This window comes from Neolamprologus multifasciatus, chromosome 9 (genome assembly GCF_963576455.1).
Source record: "Neolamprologus multifasciatus chromosome 9, fNeoMul1.2, whole genome shotgun sequence".
Classification (NCBI taxonomy): Eukaryota; Metazoa; Chordata; class Actinopteri; order Cichliformes; family Cichlidae; genus Neolamprologus; species Neolamprologus multifasciatus.
The window spans coordinates 11,585,670-11,605,999 of NC_140447.1; the positions used below are offsets into that span (position 1 = coordinate 11,585,670).

The 20,330-nt window shown below is 38.7% G+C and overlaps 1 protein-coding gene and 3 non-coding genes across 6 annotated transcripts in view; 2 read left to right on the forward strand and 2 right to left on the reverse strand.

Annotated features, from left to right (window-relative positions):
• Positions 1 to 6,539: 6,539 nt before the first annotated feature.
• On the forward strand, positions 6,540 to 6,628 carry trnat-agu (transfer RNA threonine (anticodon AGU)). Its single transcript is given in 2 exon segments — positions 6,540 to 6,577; positions 6,593 to 6,628. It is a non-coding gene; the product is annotated as a tRNA-Thr (tRNA).
• An 877-nt stretch (positions 6,629 to 7,505) lies between these two features.
• On the reverse strand, positions 7,506 to 7,577 carry trnap-agg (transfer RNA proline (anticodon AGG)). The gene has a single exon. It is a non-coding gene; the product is annotated as a tRNA-Pro (tRNA).
• Positions 7,578 to 8,334: 757 nt separating this feature from the next.
• The window catches only part of LOC146511078 (proteasome maturation protein-like), a 29,293-nt gene continuing 17,297 nt past the window's right edge, over positions 8,335 to 20,330 (reverse strand). The window contains exons 1-8 of one of the 3 annotated variants that reach the window (XM_085173131.1): positions 11,785 to 11,881; positions 10,312 to 10,669; positions 9,804 to 9,937; positions 9,386 to 9,483; positions 9,196 to 9,256; positions 8,900 to 9,001; positions 8,719 to 8,812; positions 8,335 to 8,623 (exon numbers count right to left, since the gene is read on the reverse strand). In XM_085173131.1, coding sequence (XP_085029257.1) covers positions 8,556 to 8,623; positions 8,719 to 8,812; positions 8,900 to 9,001; positions 9,196 to 9,256; positions 9,386 to 9,483; positions 9,804 to 9,881 — 501 coding nt within the window. In that variant the 5' untranslated portion in view covers positions 9,882 to 9,937; positions 10,312 to 10,669; positions 11,785 to 11,881 and the 3' untranslated portion in view covers positions 8,335 to 8,555. Of the gene's footprint in view, positions 8,624 to 8,718; positions 8,813 to 8,899; positions 9,002 to 9,195; positions 9,257 to 9,385; positions 9,484 to 9,803; positions 9,938 to 10,311; positions 10,670 to 11,784; positions 11,882 to 20,330 lie in introns of those variants that run through there. The other 2 variants (XM_085173132.1, XM_085173130.1) reach the window with 2 other exon arrangements.
• On the forward strand, positions 10,076 to 10,147 carry trnac-gca (transfer RNA cysteine (anticodon GCA)). The gene has a single exon. It is a non-coding gene; the product is annotated as a tRNA-Cys (tRNA).

Consider the following 20,330-nt stretch of genomic DNA (forward strand, 5'->3'; position numbering starts at 1 on the left):
TCTAAAGTTTAAAAACAAAAAAGAAACTTTTGAAATTACCTGGACTGCCTCAGCCCAGGTGATGTAACATTAGCAAACAGAGGGTTTGATGTTGCAGAATCTTTGGAGCTGTACCATGCTGAACTGAAGAGTCCAGCTTTCACCAAAGGAAGAACTAACTGGCCCCTAGATTGCCCATTTAAATCTCTTAATGCCACCTGCCCTCTCCTACATTCACTGTGGGCTCACCTTGTAGAAAAGAGTTAAGTGTGGAAGAAATGGCAAAAATGTGGAACTGAAAAGCTGAGAGAGAAAAAGAAATGATAAATAAATCAATGTGTCAAATGAACTGACATGTTAGCTGGTGGAGTCCCTGCTGCATTATATATATATCATCTCTTTTTTTATAATAAATAATCAAAAACTTTATTCATCCTCCCTGTATGAACATTCTTGGAGTCCTTGAAGTAATGTGATGTGATTATAATGGTCCAGCTGGTGTGCAGCCATCATATTAGAGTTCTCTTTCTTCTTCTGGTTTAATAAACTTGTTCTGTGATGGTGTCACATTGACAGTGGTTGCAACAACTGCACCTAAAAGGACCCTGAAAAACTGGTGCACAGCCTACAGAGTCTAATAAGTGTCACCACTGTAACCACTGCACAAATGCAATACACTTACTTTACTTAACAGCAACAATAATAATAACAATAATATTTTAAATAATAATATAATATAACTAGTACTACTACTAATGATGCCAATAACATCAAATTTATAATAATAATTATGTAAAAAATACCAGTAATAATAACAATAATAATAATAAAACTGCTATTTATTTATTTCTGCAGTGTTAAACTCACCTTATCTGCGCCACCAGGAAGCTTTCTTTGCTTCGTTCCTCTGAGTCTCAGCTGGAGGTGAGACTGGTGCAGCAGAGGTGGCTGGAGTCCCAGGGACCACATGTTGATCCATGAGACCCTTTCGTGCACTCACACTGGAAACACAACGATAACAGAGAAGATCAGTCTGCTGTAATGCACTCAAACTGCACTCAGTGCCTCAAGAAAGTCATCTGAACCGACTGCATGAAGCTGTGGACTCCACAGAGGGAAGAAATCTACAACTTACACAGTAAAAACTGATTCAGCTCAAATATTCAGACAAATATTTACTTTCAAACCAGAAAACTGTGCATGCATGTTTATGTGTGTATTTATAAATGTACAACATCAACATAATTTTCATCACAGAGCAAAGATCTTATTTTTTTAGAGGGGCGTTCTCCTCTCCAACACCCACAGTAACCTCCTTTATTATAGGATTCAAATAAATCAAAGAGCATTTGATTAAATAAGAACTGTGCTGCACAAAAACAGCAACTTTTAAAAAATATATCAAAAAACATGACATATCAGCCTGTCCCTTTCTCCTTCTTAGAGTCCAGAAAAACATGTTTGCACTGGTTGCTGTTTGAGAAAATAATCTGTATAACTTGTAAAGTTTTTACAAGACACTTCTCCTTCTCTCTGCAATCTCCAACTCCGGTTTGCAAAAGTCTGAATGTGTGTGAACTTACAGTCCTCTAAATGTGACAGAACGTGTTTGAGTTAGCAGGTAAGGCTAAAACAGCTAAATCAAACATAAACATGGTTAGCATAGTTATAATAATAAACTTTATAATGTGTTGCTAACATTTTGGTTGTTGTGATGATTCAAATTTGTTCAGTAAACCTCATCAAAATGAACACGTGTCGACAGAAGCATATATTTGGATCTCACATCTTCTTATTAAATGTAGCTATTGTCAAATAAACTGAAATCTGGGACTTACCCACACTAATATTTCATATATTACTTCAAATCACCAATTTAATTAATGGGTTTGTTTAAAACACAATGCACATGTGAAAATAACAGTAGCCAGCTGCTGCCACAAGATGGCAGCAAACTAAAGGTTCACAGAGAGATTTCTTTACTTTGGGACATTTAATCAATGTGTATTATTACACTTGATTAAACAAACATAAAACTGGAAGAGTGGAGGACAAAAGAAGATGTTTCAGACCTACCCCCCCCCCTCCAATATCTACACCAGCTGAATAGAATCTGAAAGTCACATCTTTAAGAAACAGACAAAAGTCCAGCAAAGTCCCCACACAGGACCTGAGAGATGCATCTGAACCTTCAGTTCACTCCAAGATCACACATGTGCAGGAGAACTGAGTGCTGCTGTCAGATTTAAAAGTGCTTTAAACATGATGATACTGTCTTTGTTAAACAGCCGAACAGGATTATAAAGTATCATTACCTAAAAATAGTGAAATAAATATCTCTAAATCTACTAAATGTAGCATTTTAAATTTGGATAAAACATTTATTTAGTGTTTCAAGTCAAAAACAAACAGAGCAGAGATACAGAGAAAGTCTTTTGGTGAAAAAAAGGAGATACTGAACGCTGAGTTTCAGTTGGGCGAATGAGGCTGCGTTGACTGTTCAGACTGAGCAGAAATGCTCTGTGCGTGTCCATTTACATCCTTTAGATCCAATCTTGACTCGTTTACCCACTGATATAATAAACCAGTACTTTTTGTTTGTATGTAATATAATCTAAAGCACCCACAGTAACATTTTCCACCACAGGACTGCACTCTAAGGTCAGCATGGCGATGCAGTGGTTAGTTCTGTTGCCTCACAGCAAGAAGGTCGTGCATGTGAATCTGTTGTTTGCATGTTGGGTTCTCTGAGGATGCTCCGGCTCCCTCTCACTGTCCAACAACTTGCTTTTTTAGGTTAATTGTTGATTCTTTTGGAAACTACAATAATCTATTGGGAATGTGATTATGAGTGGTGAACTGTCAAGTGTGTACCCTGAGTTTTACCTCGTGACAGCTGGGATACTCTTCAACCCCCTCTCCAGCAACCCTTAAGTGCTTAAGAGGAAGGAAGAAGGAAAGGAAGGAAGGATAACTACACTTTATGATCTCAGCTGTGATTATTAAAGGTTTTTGCTTTCTACACATTCCCTGTAATGGAAAGAGCAGAGGGGTGTGGTGCTTCTTCACGGCCAGAAGGAGGCACTGTGGAACCATCAAACAAAAGACCCCAGTGCTGATAAGTCAACATGCTGTCCATTACCACCAGGTATGAGGACACAAGGTAGGTGTGAAACTCATCTGATCCATCCTCAGTCGCCCCAAATGAGAGTAAATGTGTTACTTTCCTTCAAGTCCTGTTGTATTATTTTGTATGCACAAAAGTTTTAGAACAGAAATATCTTTCCCACCACCACAGCGATGACAGGGTTGGGAAGTGGATCCATCTGTGTCGTTCTGCTTCTAAACAAAGACACAAAGACAGTGTAAGTCAGGGAATTCCTTTAACATAAACTTTCATTTTGAATAAAGCATAAAGTTAGAACTGGACCAGGGGACCCTGAATCCTCCCTTAGTTGTGCTGCAATAAGATTCTTCTCATGTCACTTTTCTGACTATGTGTTTATACGCCACTCTGCATCTTATTATTAGTTATTATTATTCTCTTGCTCTCTGGCACAGCAGCCCCTTACCTGAGCCTGGTTCTGCTGGAGGTTTCTTCTTTTTAAAAGGGAGTTCTTCATGGCCACTGTGGGGTATGTGTTATTGTAGGGTCTTTAGCTTACAGTCAAAAGCACCCCTAGGCAACTGTTGCTGTGATTTGTAATTTTATTTATATAAATAAAATAGAATTGAACTGAAAATTGTAATGAAAAGCAAAACAATTTCAAACAATAAAAACTAAACTAAAATACATAAACTCACAATAGAAAGTAATTGAAACTAGACAAAATTAAAAACAAATGAAAAAATGGAAAAAATGAAAACGCAAAACTAGAGTAACTCTGCAGTTACCCCACCCACTGTTACAGAAGCTGACTAGTGTGAGTGGGCATCAAGGGGCAATGGAGGCTGACTGTGGATGAGCAGCCTGAAGTTTAGAGTGTCGTGGAGACTTAGCAAAACAAAAACACCGTCCCACTTTTAACCCCTGAGTTTTAAACACGTCGTCTCTTTTTATGCGACAACGTCTGGTGATTAATATAAGAAACAAGACTGCCTTTCATGTGTTTCTGTTAAACTGTTTGAATTCTGTTTGAATTACATTGTCGCTTGCAATTAGGCTGGAAGTCCCATATCACTCTCATGTTAAATCCTTACACTGGCGTCTGGTTGGGTACAGATATCAGTTTAAAATTCTCACTTTTATGTTCATATTTTTACAAGGTGAGGCCACCACCTATATCGCGGAGCTTTTTCAACCTTCAAACTCTCTAAACCGGATCCTCAGAGCCAGTGATAGTGGTCTTCTGACTATTCCATGGACCTGTTTGAAAACAAAGGGGGATCGCGCTTTTCAAACCCTAGCTCCAACACTGGAACAGTTTACCTCCCCCACTACACACCATCGACTCTGTGGCTTCATTTAAAAAACAGCTTGAAGCACATCTGTTTAGACAGGCATTTGGGTAATGTTCGTGTGTAATATGTTGTTTTGTTTGATAAGCTTTTATATTCCCTTGAGAAGCACTTTTTAATAGCTTCATGTCTTAAAAAGCGCTATATAAAAAAATTGGATTAACTTACTTACTCTGGCTTCCAGTAAGTGCCAAGGCAAACTTTCATCCCAATCAGCCTTCAGTTCGGTGCAACAAGCAGCAATGATTTAAATGCTGATGGGAGCGTTCTAATGAATCCTTACTTTGACGATGACACACCAATGATTTATGTTTAAAATGAAGTTGTTGGAGAGCCTGTGCAAATAATCTAGAAGTAAAATTAGAGCCTTGATCCTTCTGAATTACTTTGGGAATCCCGAACACAGAAATGAATTGGCTAAAAGCTTAAACTATTCCCTTAGTAGAGCTTTGGGATCAGGATCACATCCAGGTTGTTGTGCTGGTAACTACATAGCAGGGGCTGTTCAGACTTCCTGGGCTGAGAGACAGATTTAGGTGAGTATACTATGTTGACATTTAAACCTGATATTAGTCCCTGTTGCACTGGCATGTGAGATTGTAAAAATGAGAAGGTGCCTGTTTTCTTTGACTTGTTGGTCTTTGTGGATGATCCTCAGTTTGAGTTTCTTAGGCTCAAATCCCATTTAGTGTTTAAGATTTTGAATCAAAGGCCAGCTGCAAAAATACTCCTGTTCACAACTTTCAGTCACAAGCTGACGCTGAGCCTCTTTAGTAAACCCAACAGCTTTTTAATGTCAAAAGAAGGCTTTTAGCTGCTGCAGACATGAGTAGTGCTGTATGGAACGCCAGGACTGCCATAATGAATTAATTAAATACACCATTAAATAATTAATTAAATGTGACATTAATTAATTAAATATGTCAATAATTAATAAAATGTGTCAATAATTAATTAATTAAATGTGTTTTAAATATTTATTGAATTAATTATTTTCAATTTTAATTAATTATTGCCACATTTAATTAATTATTTAATGGTGTATTTAATTAATTCATTATGGCAGTCCTGGCGTTCCATAGATCTGACCCTAGAGGTTCTTTCTTTCATATGCCAACCTTTGTAATGATATTTTTCACAGGCGTTTATCGATTTATCAATGACCTTTTCTCATCAACATCAGGGAAGAAGTCTAGGAATAGGAGATAGGAGGTACTTTATGAACACCCACAGTCTCCCAAACTACTCCTCACCAGACTGTTGTTGTCTAAATCTGAATTGGAAATGATTATTCAAGCTTTTATTTCAGCTTGCTTCGATTATTGTAACAGCCGTTTTCTTTGTTTGAGCCAAAAGAATCTTAACTGTCTCCAGTCAGTCCAAAATGCTGCTGCTGCAAGGCTCTTAACAAAGGCATGAAAAAGAGAGCACATTACATAGGTTTTCTTCTCATTACACTGGCTTCCAGTACATTTTAGAATTCATTTCAAACTCTTAGTGCTGACTTTTAAAGCTCTGAGTCGTGACGCTCCTGCCTACATCTCTGATCTGTTAGAACCCCACCCTCCCTCTCACAGCCTGAGATCATCTAATCAAAGGCTGTTGGTGGTCCCACAAACACGTTTTAGGATCAAAGGAGTCAGATCTTTTAGAGCGGTGGCCCCCAGGTTGTGGAATACTTTGACTCCATCTTTAGGTTTTTTAAAAAGCAGCTAAAGACTCATTTATTTAGACTAGCTTCTAAATGGATTTGTGCTGTATGATGATGATGTATGTTTTATGTACATCTGTGTGATATTATTGTGAACCACTTTCACCTCTCCTGTCCCGTCTTTCTTATCTTTCTCCATTTCCATGTGATGTTAGCTCCCTGTCTTCTCTCCCTGTGAAAAACAGCAGCTGAACCTTTAGCTAGCAAAAACAAAAACACCGTCCCACTTTTAACCCCTGAGTTTTAAACACGTCGTCTCTTTTTATGCGACAACCTCTGGTGATTAATATAAGAAACAAGACTGCCTTTCATGTGTTTCTGTTTAGGCTCAAATCTATTTAACGGTTGGAGGTTTTCTCAGTGTTCATCAGTCACTCACCTGTGTGTATGTGGCACTGTGGCTTAGTTGGTTAAAGTGCCTGTCTAGTATGTATTAAACTAGAAAACAGGGGATCCTGGGTTCAACTCCGAGCAGTGCCTAAAAGATAGTAGTTTTGTCTGTTCTCAGTCATCCAGGGCCTGTTAGTCTAAGGAGCTTTGAAAGATGAGTGTCCGGATTCCTTTAAGGGACACATCCCACTGGTGTATAAATACCTGGGACTCTCCACCATTTCATTTTAGCAAGGGTCTCAAACTCACAGCTTACCTCACTCCTACTTGGGGCCCGTATATTGACCTGAAGAAATATAATGCAGTTTCGCCATTGAAGTTACTTTTGTTGTTATGGAGGATTTGTTTGTTGTTGAGTGCAATGTTAAAATAAGTTCTTTAAAAAGCACAAAATGATTTAATATGAAGGCAATATGAGCAGAGAGCACAAACTTGTTGAGGGATTGGCTGTTAGTTCAGTGCGAGAGTTATTTGTAAAGAAAACTATTTTCATTAGCAGTCAAAACTAACGTGTAAACTTAGAGACCATTTTGACGTTTGACCAGAGTGCTCTCTCGGCTGCAGCGTAATATTAAAATCCACTTCAAAAGACGCTCATCACATGTTTATAGTTTATTTAAAAACTTCAATGACACTGGCCAGAAAGAGAGTACCAAGTTGTTTGTTTGGTAGTTCAGTGAAAGGCTTCAGTTAATTAAGAGTGTGAAAATAATTAATTCAGCTTTGCAGTTTTGTCTTGTTATTCAATATTTGAAAATAAAAAACGAACACAACACTAGGTTTTTGGAAATATTTGTGGATGTTTTCTACTTGGCCAAGGCCAATGAGGTCATTCATATCAGATCTCTTAGCTGCCCCTAAATGAGTTACTATGGGAACATGTGTGATTTGCAGCTGTAGAGAACATCTCACTGATTGCTGGATCAAATAGAGGCTAAACAATATTTTGGTCCTGTAGACAACATATGGGCTCGTCCGGGATTTGAACCCGGGACCTCTCGCACCCTAAGCGAGAATCATACCCCTAGACCAACGAGCCACACAAACAAATGCACCAAGTCTTTTTCCGAAAGTTACATATCAGAGCAAATGAAGCGGCATGGATGAAGGATTGTCTTGAAAGCTACCAGTCAAAAGTTTGGACACACAATGTCAGGGTTTTTCTATATTGTAGGTACAAACTGAAGACGTCAAATAAATGAAGCAAGAAATATGGAATCATGTACCATCAAAAATAATGATAAATAACTAAATATGTTTAATATTTTAGATTCCTGGAAGTAGCCATGCTTTGCTTATTTCACAGTGCCACAAACCCTCAGCCTTCTCTCAATGAGCATCATGATATATGAAATGGTTTTCACTTCACAGATGTGCCTTTTTAGAGTTCATTTGTAGGATTTCTCTTTAGCACATTTTCACATGAACGTCATACATCACCCAGAAAAACATCAATCACAAACCTATACTCTGCCAAATATCCTTGGGCAAGATACTAACCCCATGTTGCTCTCCGATGCATCCATCGGAGTGTGAATGTGTATGAATGCTAGATACTTAGCACTTGAGCTTAGAAGTGCTTGTGTGAATGGGTGTGATTGGGTGAATGAATTAGCTGTATAAAGCGCTTTGAGTGCTCGGACAGAGTAGAAAAGCGCTATATAAGAACCAGTCCATTACTCAGAGTGGGTAGAGTGAGGCTTTGTTACACCTTCTCTCTGAACACATCACCAGGTAATTTTATCAGCGCAAGCTCATCTAAAAATGTCAATAACTGATCAAATGAACCAGGACAATGAGGAGAGTCATGAAGTTTATTAGAAATAACCAAATGAAATCATACAAAAGCAGCCTGTGTGAGTGACTTTTTTCAAGATCACTACACACACACACCCATTTCCTGCTCAAAAGTACTCCACAACTAAAGCTCTCCACCAACTACTAACTTTGGTTATGGAGTTGATAAACAAATGTATTCAAACATAATAATAATATGGATCTGTGTGCACAACTCTGTTCACAACAATCCCAATTTGTACTCCACCATCATGTGTGGCTCACCCATCACTTCACTGTGGGCTGGATCTACAAAGGAAAAAGACAAAAGCACAGTATAAGCCATGGTTTCACGTCAACACACATATCACTGAAGGTGTAAAAGGGAAGGACAAGGTTCCCACCGTTGAGGATGTCTTCAAATCCAATGGACTCATCGCTGTTTCGCAGCGTATCGAGAGCCAAATTTGAGCTCTGTAGGAATGGGAGACGCTGGATCTGGAGGGAAGAAACCGTTGGTGTCAGGACTGAGAAGGAAAAAAGAAAAACAAAACACGAGAACACCTGAAAAAGGACTGCAGCTACCTGTCGGGCCGCCCTGTACTCCATTTGCAGTTTTAGAGGAGCGTGAAGACCCTGGATGTTTCTGAGTGTTGAGAAATTCATCTCATCTTGGTTCAACTGGAACTGCTCATGGAGAAACACAGAAAACAGTGAGATACCCACAGAAACGTATTTTTACTACTTGCACTTTGTGTCTATTGTGATTAAACTGAGCTGCATTTGACAAAACAGTAATTTTTTATAGTAAAACCAAGAACAAAACACAAATACCATTTAAGCATTTCATGAAGACAGCATTAATTGGTTTAATGACTCACATTTTTTTCTGACAGCTCCAGCGGGTGGCTTGGAAGCAGTTCATTCTTAACACTGGTAAATCTGTTTAATAAAAGTAGAAGAGAAAAAACAGTATTACAAAAAGCACATTGTTCTTTATTTGGAGGCTAATACAAAATGTGTTTTTTGAGGTTAGCATACAACTTAGTTTTATTTTTAACAGTTTCTTACCCACTACGGAGGGAGTCCTGCACTCCATAAGCTCCCTGTGGAGAGAACCCAGCCACAGGTACACTGTCCTTAAGCTGAGAGCGAAGTCCTCTGGAATTCTGTAGTCCACATCAAAGACATACATAAACCATTTACATTTGATAACACTTAGCTAATGGCTATCTAATGTAGCTAATAGCAACAAATACTGGAAGTTGTATTTATCTTAGGGACCTTGTGGCTAACCTAAGCGCTAGCTGGAATTAGCTCGAGTGACTAATCAAATTCACAGCTACTCAGTTTGGGCACGGTTAAAGACAAACAACTTCACCACCGAGACTTCAAATGATCACATAGATTATTAAAGCAGAGAGAGTACACAACAACAAGGTTTAAGATATTTAAAAATATGGTATAGGGATTAAAAACGCTATCATACCATTCTCACTTTGTTTGTTCCCCTTTCCTTTCGATACACTGCTGTATCCGGTAGCGTCTCGTGTTGATGACGACACATCCGCTGATAGCTTATGTACAGAATCACGTCTTTCCAGTTAAACAGACAATGGTGTGCTGTAGAGTATGTAAAGTATACGAAATCAATTTGTTATCACGTAATTGAAGATATAAACATGAACTCTATGCCAACTTCGTGTGGGGGAATGATTATGATCCTGATAAATACATATGCGTCCTCCATGCTTGACGTGAGGGGGTATAGCTCAGTGGTAGAGCATTTGACTGCAGATCAAGAGGTCCGCGGTTCAAATCCGGGTGCCCCCTCTTTTTCAGTTTTGCATTAGTCGCAACGTGAAATGAAAATCTGAATAATGGCTCAGAGCTACTCTTCGGTGCAGTAGAAGTGCTAACATGCTAACACAATTTAATGAGCAGACTTGTTCCAAACAGTCAGACTGAACTTACAAGAGGAAAATAAAAACACATACTTCACAGTAACTGCACTTGTAGAGTCTCTTTCTGGTGTGGATCTGTTGGTGTTGTCTCAGGTGACGAGGTGCTTTAAAAGTCTTCTCACACAGGTCACACTGATAAGGTCTCTCCTCAGTGTGGGTAAACATGTGGCGTTGTAACTGTGCGTCTGTTGTAAAGTATTTGCCACACTGATCACACCAGTACACATCTTTGGTACGGTCTCTCTCCAGTGTGGATGAGCTGATGTTGTTTTAGTTTAGACTTCCAGGTAAAATCCTTACCACACTCGTCACAGGTGTTTTTTCTCTCTCTCTTTCTTCTGTGAGGTTTGTCGGCCTCCTGAGAGCGCTGACTTCTCGGTCCATGTTGGTCCTGCAGTGACAGAGATACAAACAGAGGCAGTGAGTGAAATGCATTCATTGAACAAACTGAAGCTTCAAACTCCCTCCATTAACACCAGTTTTAAACCTGAAGGTGGAGTGTGGAACCAAACACCTTAAAGGTCTCTTATCCCCACCTACTGGTAGTAGTAACACATTACATCCAACCTGGTGTTAGAGATAACTAATGACTGTTCAAACACTCTAAAATCATGCCCATCCCTCCTGCTTGTGCACAAATATTAATGCTAACACACTCAGAATAGTAATAAATGTTTACCAGGTCTGTACTTTTTTATATTTCCTGTTGCTGTTTTCTATTTTCTATTTCTATAATTGTCTAATTTCTTCAATAATAATAAATCAAATGTGACAATTACTAGCTTGGTTCAGTGAAGGATGATGTCAGAGTCTGACTGTAACCTGAGGTTTTTTTTTTTACTTTTAATCCCTACCTAAAAAAAATAACATTTTTGATTCAAAGACTGCAGTAAAATCCTCTGCAGGTTAGTGCAGGACAAGCAGGCAAGTTTACTGTACTGTGATGGATTTAAAGTAATGAACAGTGTGTGACAGGTGCACGGAAACTGTGGTGCTCATGTCAGAGTTAGGTTACATCAAGTGTAGCAGAGATGCACTTAAACTTAAGCTCATGATGCTGACATTCATTCACTGAGCTCCACCCACATACCAACAGTATAGTGTCTAATATAAAGACAGTGTACTGTCAGTGTAGAGAATGGAAATCAGCCAGGACAACTCATGAAACATCTGCTGATATCTGGTTGAATTCACAGAGAGCAGCAGGTCAGCTGATCACAGCCTGTACATTAAGAAAATCTACTGGAGCTCTCAATAGAAATGATTGTGAGCTGTGATTCTTTTCCCCACACTGAGCCACTACAGCTGATTTTAGGGTTGAGTCCTGCTGAATCCCACTTTAACATCTTCCCTGCCCATTTTCCTCTTTAGAGGCAAAGTCGTGTAGGCATTATATACATTACTTTTACATTACATTAATATAGCACAAGGTTCCATTAGTTTAGCATAAAATATATCAGTACTTCAGCTTTTAATGGAGTATTTCTTAACACTAGTATCTGTCACCTTCTTTGTCAAACTCATTGTTTTCTCTGCAGTGGCTGAGCTGAGTCCAAGTAGCTGAAATTTCCTCTGCTGCTCCGTCAGACTCTTCTCCTCCTGCTGATCAGCTGGGACACAAAACAGATCTTTGTTAGGCTCCACACTGCACTGAAGAGTCAAAGTGTCTCATATGTTCATCTGAGAGCACAAACAACAATTTTAGCCTCCCTGGGTGGGCAACTTGTTTAAAACAGACACAAAAGGTTTGAGCACCGATACCAAATTCAGCAGTATGGCACACCAGTACCAGGAGAGCAATTCCTCTTTAAAAAGGCCCTGGCAAAGAACGAAAACAGAACAATCGATGGAGCTGCATAAACGAGTACAGTGTTTCCCAACCACTGTGCTGCGGCATATATACGTGTGCCGTGAGAACTGATCAGGTGTGCCGTGGAAGATTATCCTATCTGAGTGGGTTTAGAAAGCCATGATCTGAGTAACTCTCATCACTCAGTCACACTCCGATTCTCTACTTGTATCAAGTCCATTGCACTACTTTCAAGCATTCTGTTCTCTAATGTGTGCCTTCCTCCTCTTTGTATGTACTCCTCTTATATAGGGATGGGTATCGAAAACCGGTTCTTGTTGAGAACTGGTTCCCAGTGTTTCAATTCCTTGGAATTGTTTGCCATTTTTGCAAACGATTCCCTTATCGATTCCAGTCGCCCCGAATGACGTCACCACGTCGCGGAGCGTCATTTACCTGGCAGGAAACACGGCGCCTAAGCGGCTCAAACGCTCAAAAGTTTGGTTTTGCTTTACGAGAATGGATGACAACAGGGCAACTTGCAATACTTGCAAAGTAGATATTTCATTTAAGGGAGGAAACACTACAAATATACAAAAGCATTTGCTCACAAAACACACGATGACCTTAAATGAATGTCGTGTTTTTAATTCCGCTCCGGACTCGTGAATCTCAACCCAGCAGCAGCGGTAACGTTTGCACGTCCTCTCCCGTTAATGCGGCAGGTAAATAATCAACTAACAGTACATATTATGTTAGCGCGATCTGCCTTATTACAAAACCTGCCATTACTGTGCATTTAGGTGACCATGATGAGAGAGACAGACAGAGTCTGGCTCAGATGCTGGCAGTTCTCACTGCAGTCTACCGTTAGCGTCTCCTTTCAGGCCAGGATAGACGAATGTCACCGAGCAGTGACTAAGTTTGTGGTCAAAGGTTTGCACCCATTTGCCACAGCAGATGATTTTCGGTAAGTGAATGTGTTTAATTGTAGGCAGGGACATTAATGGATATTCTTGTGTAATTGCTACAGAATAATTGATGTTATACTTTGTTATTGCTACAGAAGAATATTTATTTTATTATTTTACATTTACAATTTTTTTTTCCTGGGGACCCTGTGACACCCCATTGAAGAGCCGTAGGCTGTGGATCTCTTAAGATCTCACTGTTGGGTTTGTAAGGCCTTGTTACTCCTAAATTTCTATCTTGTTCAAAGAGAAGATATAAAACAAAGTTCTAAGCTATTAGACATTAGTGTTCTCCTTTTTAAAAAAAGAATCGATAAGAGAATCGATAAAGAATCGAATCGTTAAACAGAATCGAAAATGGAATCGGAATCGTGAAAATCTTATCAATACCCATCCCTACTCTTATATGTTATTTATTCTTACTGTCTTACTATTTATATTGTTTTCCATGCACAGTTGGTGTGGAGCACCCACAATTTAGTTGAATATGTACAAAGACAATAAAAGACTATTTTATTCTATTCTATATATATTTGTTCCTCCATTTCAGTTTTGTTTGGAGCTTTAAAAAAATCTGCAGTACATTTAAATGCGATAAGAACACAGATCCCCTCTTAGGGTTTGAGGCTGTATAAGTTTTGAAAATGCATCTCTGGTATCTCTGGCCTATCATTATTATTTTGCTAACAGTTAATCGGACTCATTTACTGAATACTGATCAGAATTGATCAAATCATCTTTGAAATGATTCTAATAACAGGCGTCTCAGAGTGAGGCCGGTTTTTACAATCACATGCCCTGTGGGACAACACAACTTTGCGCTGACAAAGGCAGCTGTGTTTTAGCCTGGAATACATTTATTTTTATATTTCTCATAAATGGATTTCATTATAGCACTTTTACCGCCAACATGTTGGGATTTTTTGTAGTCGGAAGTGACCTTATATGGATGAAGGGTGGCGCTAGCTAGCTAGCTTGGATAGCACGCTGCATTCAAAAACTGTGCAGGTGCCACAAAGTGACACAGAGATGCTAACTAGCGCTTAGTAACAGACTAATAAAACAACAGAAACTCTGACTACACTTAGCTAATTTAAAAGCTTTCTTCTAATAATAACACTGTTGTCTTCTCAGTGTTTCATTAGTATTTGTTGATATCTTCTTGTAAATTAGTTTATAGCAGGTTGACTTGATGTAGAGGCTTTTTCTTTCAACAGGTCCACAAATAACTGACAACAGAGACCGAGGAGAGCAACAGAAAACTTCACTCAGGAGCTAAATTCAAGATTGACTGAACTCAAATCAAAGTTACCTTAGTGCTTCACTTTAGATGAGGAAGAAAAATAAACTAAAACACAAACGCAATGAAGCGGGAACTCTGCGGCTTCTTCTTCTTTTGGGTTTTTCTTTGGCGGTTAGAGCTTTAACGTGCATTACCGCCACCTGCTGGACTAGATGTTTCTTAAACTAAAACTAGAGATTTAAAAGTATTTTAGTAAACAATAAAAAAAAAAAGTCAAAATGTTTCCGTGTGTAATATTCATGAACATAAACATCAGATGGCTTCAGCTTACCCTTACCCCCATTTATTTATTGTTTTGCTTTCTGCACGCCGCCACAGTAAATAAGTATGTGTTGTTTTGCCTGATTTAATAAAGGTTACACGGACTCACTTCTCTATCAGCAGATCCAAGTGTGACATTAGCCATAATTTCCCAGGAGGGTACTTGGGTTTGGAGTCACAGCAGTTTTCAGACTAATTAACTGGCTTGAGTACAGCCTGATAATTACAGGCATTCAAACTGTTTGCTGATGAACTTTGGAAGTAAAACTATAGACAGCTTTAGAAGGTTTTTTCATAGGAAAAGTATAGATAGCTACTTGGTCCCACTCAGTAAGGTTAGATCTTTTACTGGTTGATTGATGAACCTCATAATAACTTGTGTTGCTTTGCAGATAAACTCGGCCTGATTGGTGCAAAAAGTCATTCATTTGCACCATGAAGCCATGAAATCTCTGAATAACAAACAAACTGGAGCATGAATGTTTCATAGAATTTGTCAAACAAAACATTGTTTTGTTTTTGTCTGTGGATCGAAGCGCACACTTGTGAGTCCTCAAAAGTTACTTATCAATCACTGAACACTTTTCTAAAATGTTAGTTTATGATAAGATAAAATAAGATAAGATAACCTTTATTAGTCCCACACGTGGGAAATTTAGAAAAACACTGGAATAAGATAAGAATAAGATATTGTACGCAACTGTACAATAGAACAATAGAATAGAATAAAATAAAATACTATATACAGTAGAATAAATAGAATACAAATGCTATATACAATTGAGTATCATTTGTAAGACTTTTGAGACAGATTTCTCTCCACATAAATGGCCAGTGTTCCCTGAATGCCTCACATACAGCTCCTTTTTTTTGTTTGATTCCATCAGAATTATTTTCTAAAGGCCTAGAAAGATGCCCAACGGATTTACTTTACCAAGTGGATCATTATGGCCTTGCCATATTGGTCCATTTGATTGACCTTTATTATTATTATGTATTTATTTTATTTTATTTTCAGCTGTTACAGATGGGACAGACATGACTGGGGGACATTAAAAGGAGAAAGAAAGAAACATAGAAAGAAAGAGAGGGAGAGAAAGAAAACAGAGGGGAAGAGGGACAGTGAGAAAGGGCACTTAAAAACAATCACCTGGATCACCTGTTGAGAAAAGAAAAAACAGAAGAGACATTGGAATTACGCAGAGAGCAATTAACTGGAAAGACTGTAGATTTTGACCAGTTTATTGAAGTTTATCAATGTAATCACCCAAGAGAGATTGGTTTGTGAGTTTTGGAGAAAAAGCAACACGTCGTCTGCATAAAGACTGATCTTATCTTCTACATTCTTGCATTTTATGCCCCTAATTACTGTAATTGCTGCTGCTAGTGGTTCAATAAAAATTACAAACAGTGAAGGGGAGAGTGGGCATCCCTGCCTGGTGCCCCTCAAGAGACAAAAGCTGGAGGATGTTTGGTCATTTGTTCTGACACAAGCTGTTGGGGAATTATATAATATTTTTAACCAGTTTATGAAAGAGTTTCTAAAACCAAATTTGGTTGCAAGTAAAACTTTCCAGTTCACTCTGTCAAAGTTCACTCACTTCTGCTGGAAAGCCGTCTGGACCTGGAGCCTCATTATTGGGCATTCTTATCTTCTTCCTGGAGTTCACCTGGTGTCAGCGGCAAATCCAGTGCCATTCTTGACTGTCTAGTAATTTTGGAAGAGTTATGTTGTCCAAAAACAGATCAATATCATTTTTAAGTGGGCTTATTTGTGGTGAGTATAAAGTTTCATAGAAATCCCTAAAGATGTTGTTTATTCTTTCAGGGTCATGTCATATATTATGTTCCCAGATAAATCTTCAACAGCACATATAGTTGTTTTTTCTTTATTTTTAACTGGTTAGCTTAGAATCAACCAGATTTATTACTGTGTTCAAAATTTCGCAAGCAAAGTCTTAGTATTTTTAAATGGCTGTACAAGAAAAAAAAAAACACGAGATGCACAGGCTGCATTTTTAGATGAATAGTTGTTTAGAACTTTATTATTTACAAAAGTTTTGCATAATTTTTTAAAAAAATGTAAAATTTATATTTGCATTTCAAGTTATGAAAATAATTTACTAAACTTGTTAGTACTTTTTACAGTGAAAAGAAAATATAACTACTACTAGGATTTTATGTGTTTGTGTGATTTCAGACCAGTTGTGTTAATACAGTTTGTCAATGAATAAATAACTGTAAATTCGGACATGTGAGGTTGTGCTGAAAAAGAATGATGCCAAGAAAGACGAGGTGAAAAAAAACTAAACAAAAACAATCAAAAGTAGCCAAAAATGGCCAATTATATTTTGGACCTCAAAATATTAACCCAACAAATCATGAAAAATTAGGTTTAAATTATTGTTTGTGACAGTGCATATTTCTGACTGTAGTAGTAGTCAGTAACAATTTGATTGTTTTTCTAACAAAATACAGCTTAAGTTAGACTTGTGTAGCTTTCTGGATTTTATACTCATTGGTTACATATTTATTAATTATAAAGGCTATATAGCACATAAAATACAAATTCACACATTTTATATAATTAAGTTATAGACCATATTTATATGAAACATATACTTATGCATTAACCATATGTAACACCTGCATATGTGTTTAAAACAAGGCTTTGATTTTGCCACCCCATTTGATTTCCATGCCACCCTACAAACATTTCTCTAGATCCGCCCCTGGACCTGTCCTGGACCAGCAACACCAAATCAGTGACAAAAAGAGCTCAGCAGCAACTGAAGAAGGTGCACATCCAAACCCATCTTTGGGTTTGGATGTGCACCTTCTACAGAGGTACCACCTTCTACAGAGGTACCATGCAGAGCATCCTAACCCACTGCATCACAGTCTGGTATGGAAACTGCCACGCGTCCAACCGCAGAGCCCTGCAGAGGATAGTGTGGACTGCACAGCGTGTTATTGGCAGCTCTCTACCCAGTCTACAGGTTATTTACAACTCACTGGGAAAGCCACTAGCATCATGGCTGACATGCACCACCCTTCCCACCAACTGTTTACCACCCTTCCATCCAGAAGACGACTCTGCGTCTCCAGGAGCAGGTCAGCAAGATTGTGCAATAGCATTTTCCCCCAAAGCAGTTTGACTCCTGAACAACATGGTTCCCTCCTCCACACTGAACTATCTTCTCCACACACTTCTTGGACTACATAATACTCTCCTCTAATTATTATTACTATTATGATGTGAACATTTTGTGCACTTAAATCTTACTGTGTTAATGACCCCTGCATCAGCACCATGAAGAACACAACAACTCAGTTGAGGTTTGCAAATTTGCCCTTGAAGGCTTCTGGAGCAACATATTTTTAAAAGATGAGACCAAAGTGGAGGTTTGGCCATAATGCACAGCAGTAACTTTAGCAAAAATCAAACACAGCACAAACACCTCAAATCCACTGTCAAGTATGTATTAAATCAAGTTCTTTGTATTCTTTAACGGCCAAAAAAGACACGGCTCAAAGTGGTCTAACTCAAAAAATGATCTTTAATTTTACATTTTCCGGAAAATGGAGACTTAGCACAGAAACGCCAGCTCAAGTCTGAAAACATTAGAAGCCAGCATGGTTATATAGTTCCGCTGCACGTCACACACACTCAGTTTACTTAGTTCCTCTTTTTTTTGTGTCTGATTTATTAATATGCCTGTGCACTAAAACTTCCTGTGCAGCTTGCAATAACTTCCCCTTTCTGAAGTCTGTTGCCAGGGCAACCTGTCACCCTTTGTCTGAACTTAGTTTCACTCTGTCTGGTCCTCATATTCTGCAGAAACATGCAGTTTCCTGTCAGCCTGTGACCTAGTCAAGTCTGGGCCTCTCATAAAACAATCTAATCAGCAAATAAGCATTAAGAATATATATTTATTTCTTAACATATGATGGTTCAATTGTGGTGATTTGAGCTTGTTCTGCAGACACAAGCAATAAGCACCTTGCAGTCGACGAACTCCTCTGTATGCCAAAGTTTTCTAGAGTCAAATGTGAGGCCGTCTGTCCGACAGCTAAAGCTTCTCCTAAATTAGGCCATGCAACAGGATAATGAGCCCAAACACAGCAGCAAATCTACTGCATGGAAGTCCAGACCTCAACCTGACAGAAATGCTGTGTATAAAGAAATGCTTGCAAATGTCGATGAACTGAAGTTATTGCTGCTAACTGCTGGTTCTGTAAACGACTCAATCATAGAATGATTACGGTATTGAAAAAAACAAATGTCTGAATCCTAAATTGTGGATATCCTATTGTTGTGATCTAAACTGTAACACTAAATGTGATTAAAACACTAAAAATCTGGACTCCTGGGCTCAATGACTGCAAGGATCACCAGCCCGAGGAAAACACAAAATTACACATGACCCCATAACAAAGACAATTAATTCTTGAATGAAGACATTGATCTGACTTTTTAAAATTTTGCCAATTGTGTTTATTATTAAATTATTGAGGAAATAGAAAGGGGGGGGGGGAGGTTGTAAAGAAGAAGGTAAAGGAAAGGGATAGAAAGGAGGAAAGAGATAGAGGAGAGAAAACCCCAACAATCCCCTCTGAGCAAGCACTAGGTGCGACAGTGGATAGGAAAAACTCCCTTTAAAGGAAGAAACCTATGACAGAACCAGGCTCTAGAGGGGGCAGTCAACTGTCGGGACTGGTTGGGGGGTGAGGGTGAAAAGAGAGAGAGGGGGGAGGGAGATGGGACAGGTGATAGGAGTTAAAGGGAGACAGGGGAGGGAGAGGTGTCAGGAGGGAAAGGGAGAGAAAGGGAGAGGAGAGGTCAAAGTTAAGATGGAACAGAGGTGGAGGGAGACGAGGTGACATCAGCAGTAGAAAAAGTAGAAAAAGTAGAAAAAGCAGGAGTGTCCCTCCTCCAGAAGAAGCGGAAGCGTTTCTTCTTCTTTTCCATCAGCTTTTCCACGAGCACTTTTTTCTCTAGGATGAGGGTTCTCAACTGATCGATTGTTTCTGTATTCTCCTGCTCAAGTCTCTTGCATGTTTTCTCCACTTCTTCTAATTTGGCTTGTTTGCCTTCTTTCTGCTTTATTTCCTGTTGTTCTTGGTCTTGAAGCAGCTCTTGATATTTGTGCAGTGTTTCATCAAGCTTTACCTGCAGCGCTCCGTATTGTTCCTGCACACCTTGGAGTTGGCACTGCATGTCTCTCTGGTTACTGTCCAGTTTTTCTTTCTCTTCAAGGATTTCTTCATTCTTTTGCAGAGCTTCATCAAGCATTACTTGCAAGCCTTCGTTGTGTTTCTCGATGTTCTGAAGCTTGCAATCCAGATGTTTCTGTTTCATGTCTTGCTGTTCTTTCTCTTGAAGGAAATCTTTATTTCTTTGCAGTGCTTTATCAAGCTTTATTTTCAGCGCTGTGTATTTTTCCTCCATGTCTTCAAGCTTGCAGTCCGTTTGTTTCTGTTTAATTTCTTGTTGCTTTTGTTCTCGAAGTAACTCCTTATTTTTGTTCAGTGTTTTATCAAGCTTTACCTGAAGCGCTTTGTATTTTTCCTCCATGCCTTGGAGTTCGCACTGCTTCATGTCCTGTTGTTGTTTTTCATGGAGGAGTTCTTTGTTTTTTTGCAGAGCTTCATTAAGCTTGATTTGCAAGCCTTTGTTGTGTTTCTCCATGTCCTGAAGCTTGAAATCCATTTCCTTCTGTTTTAT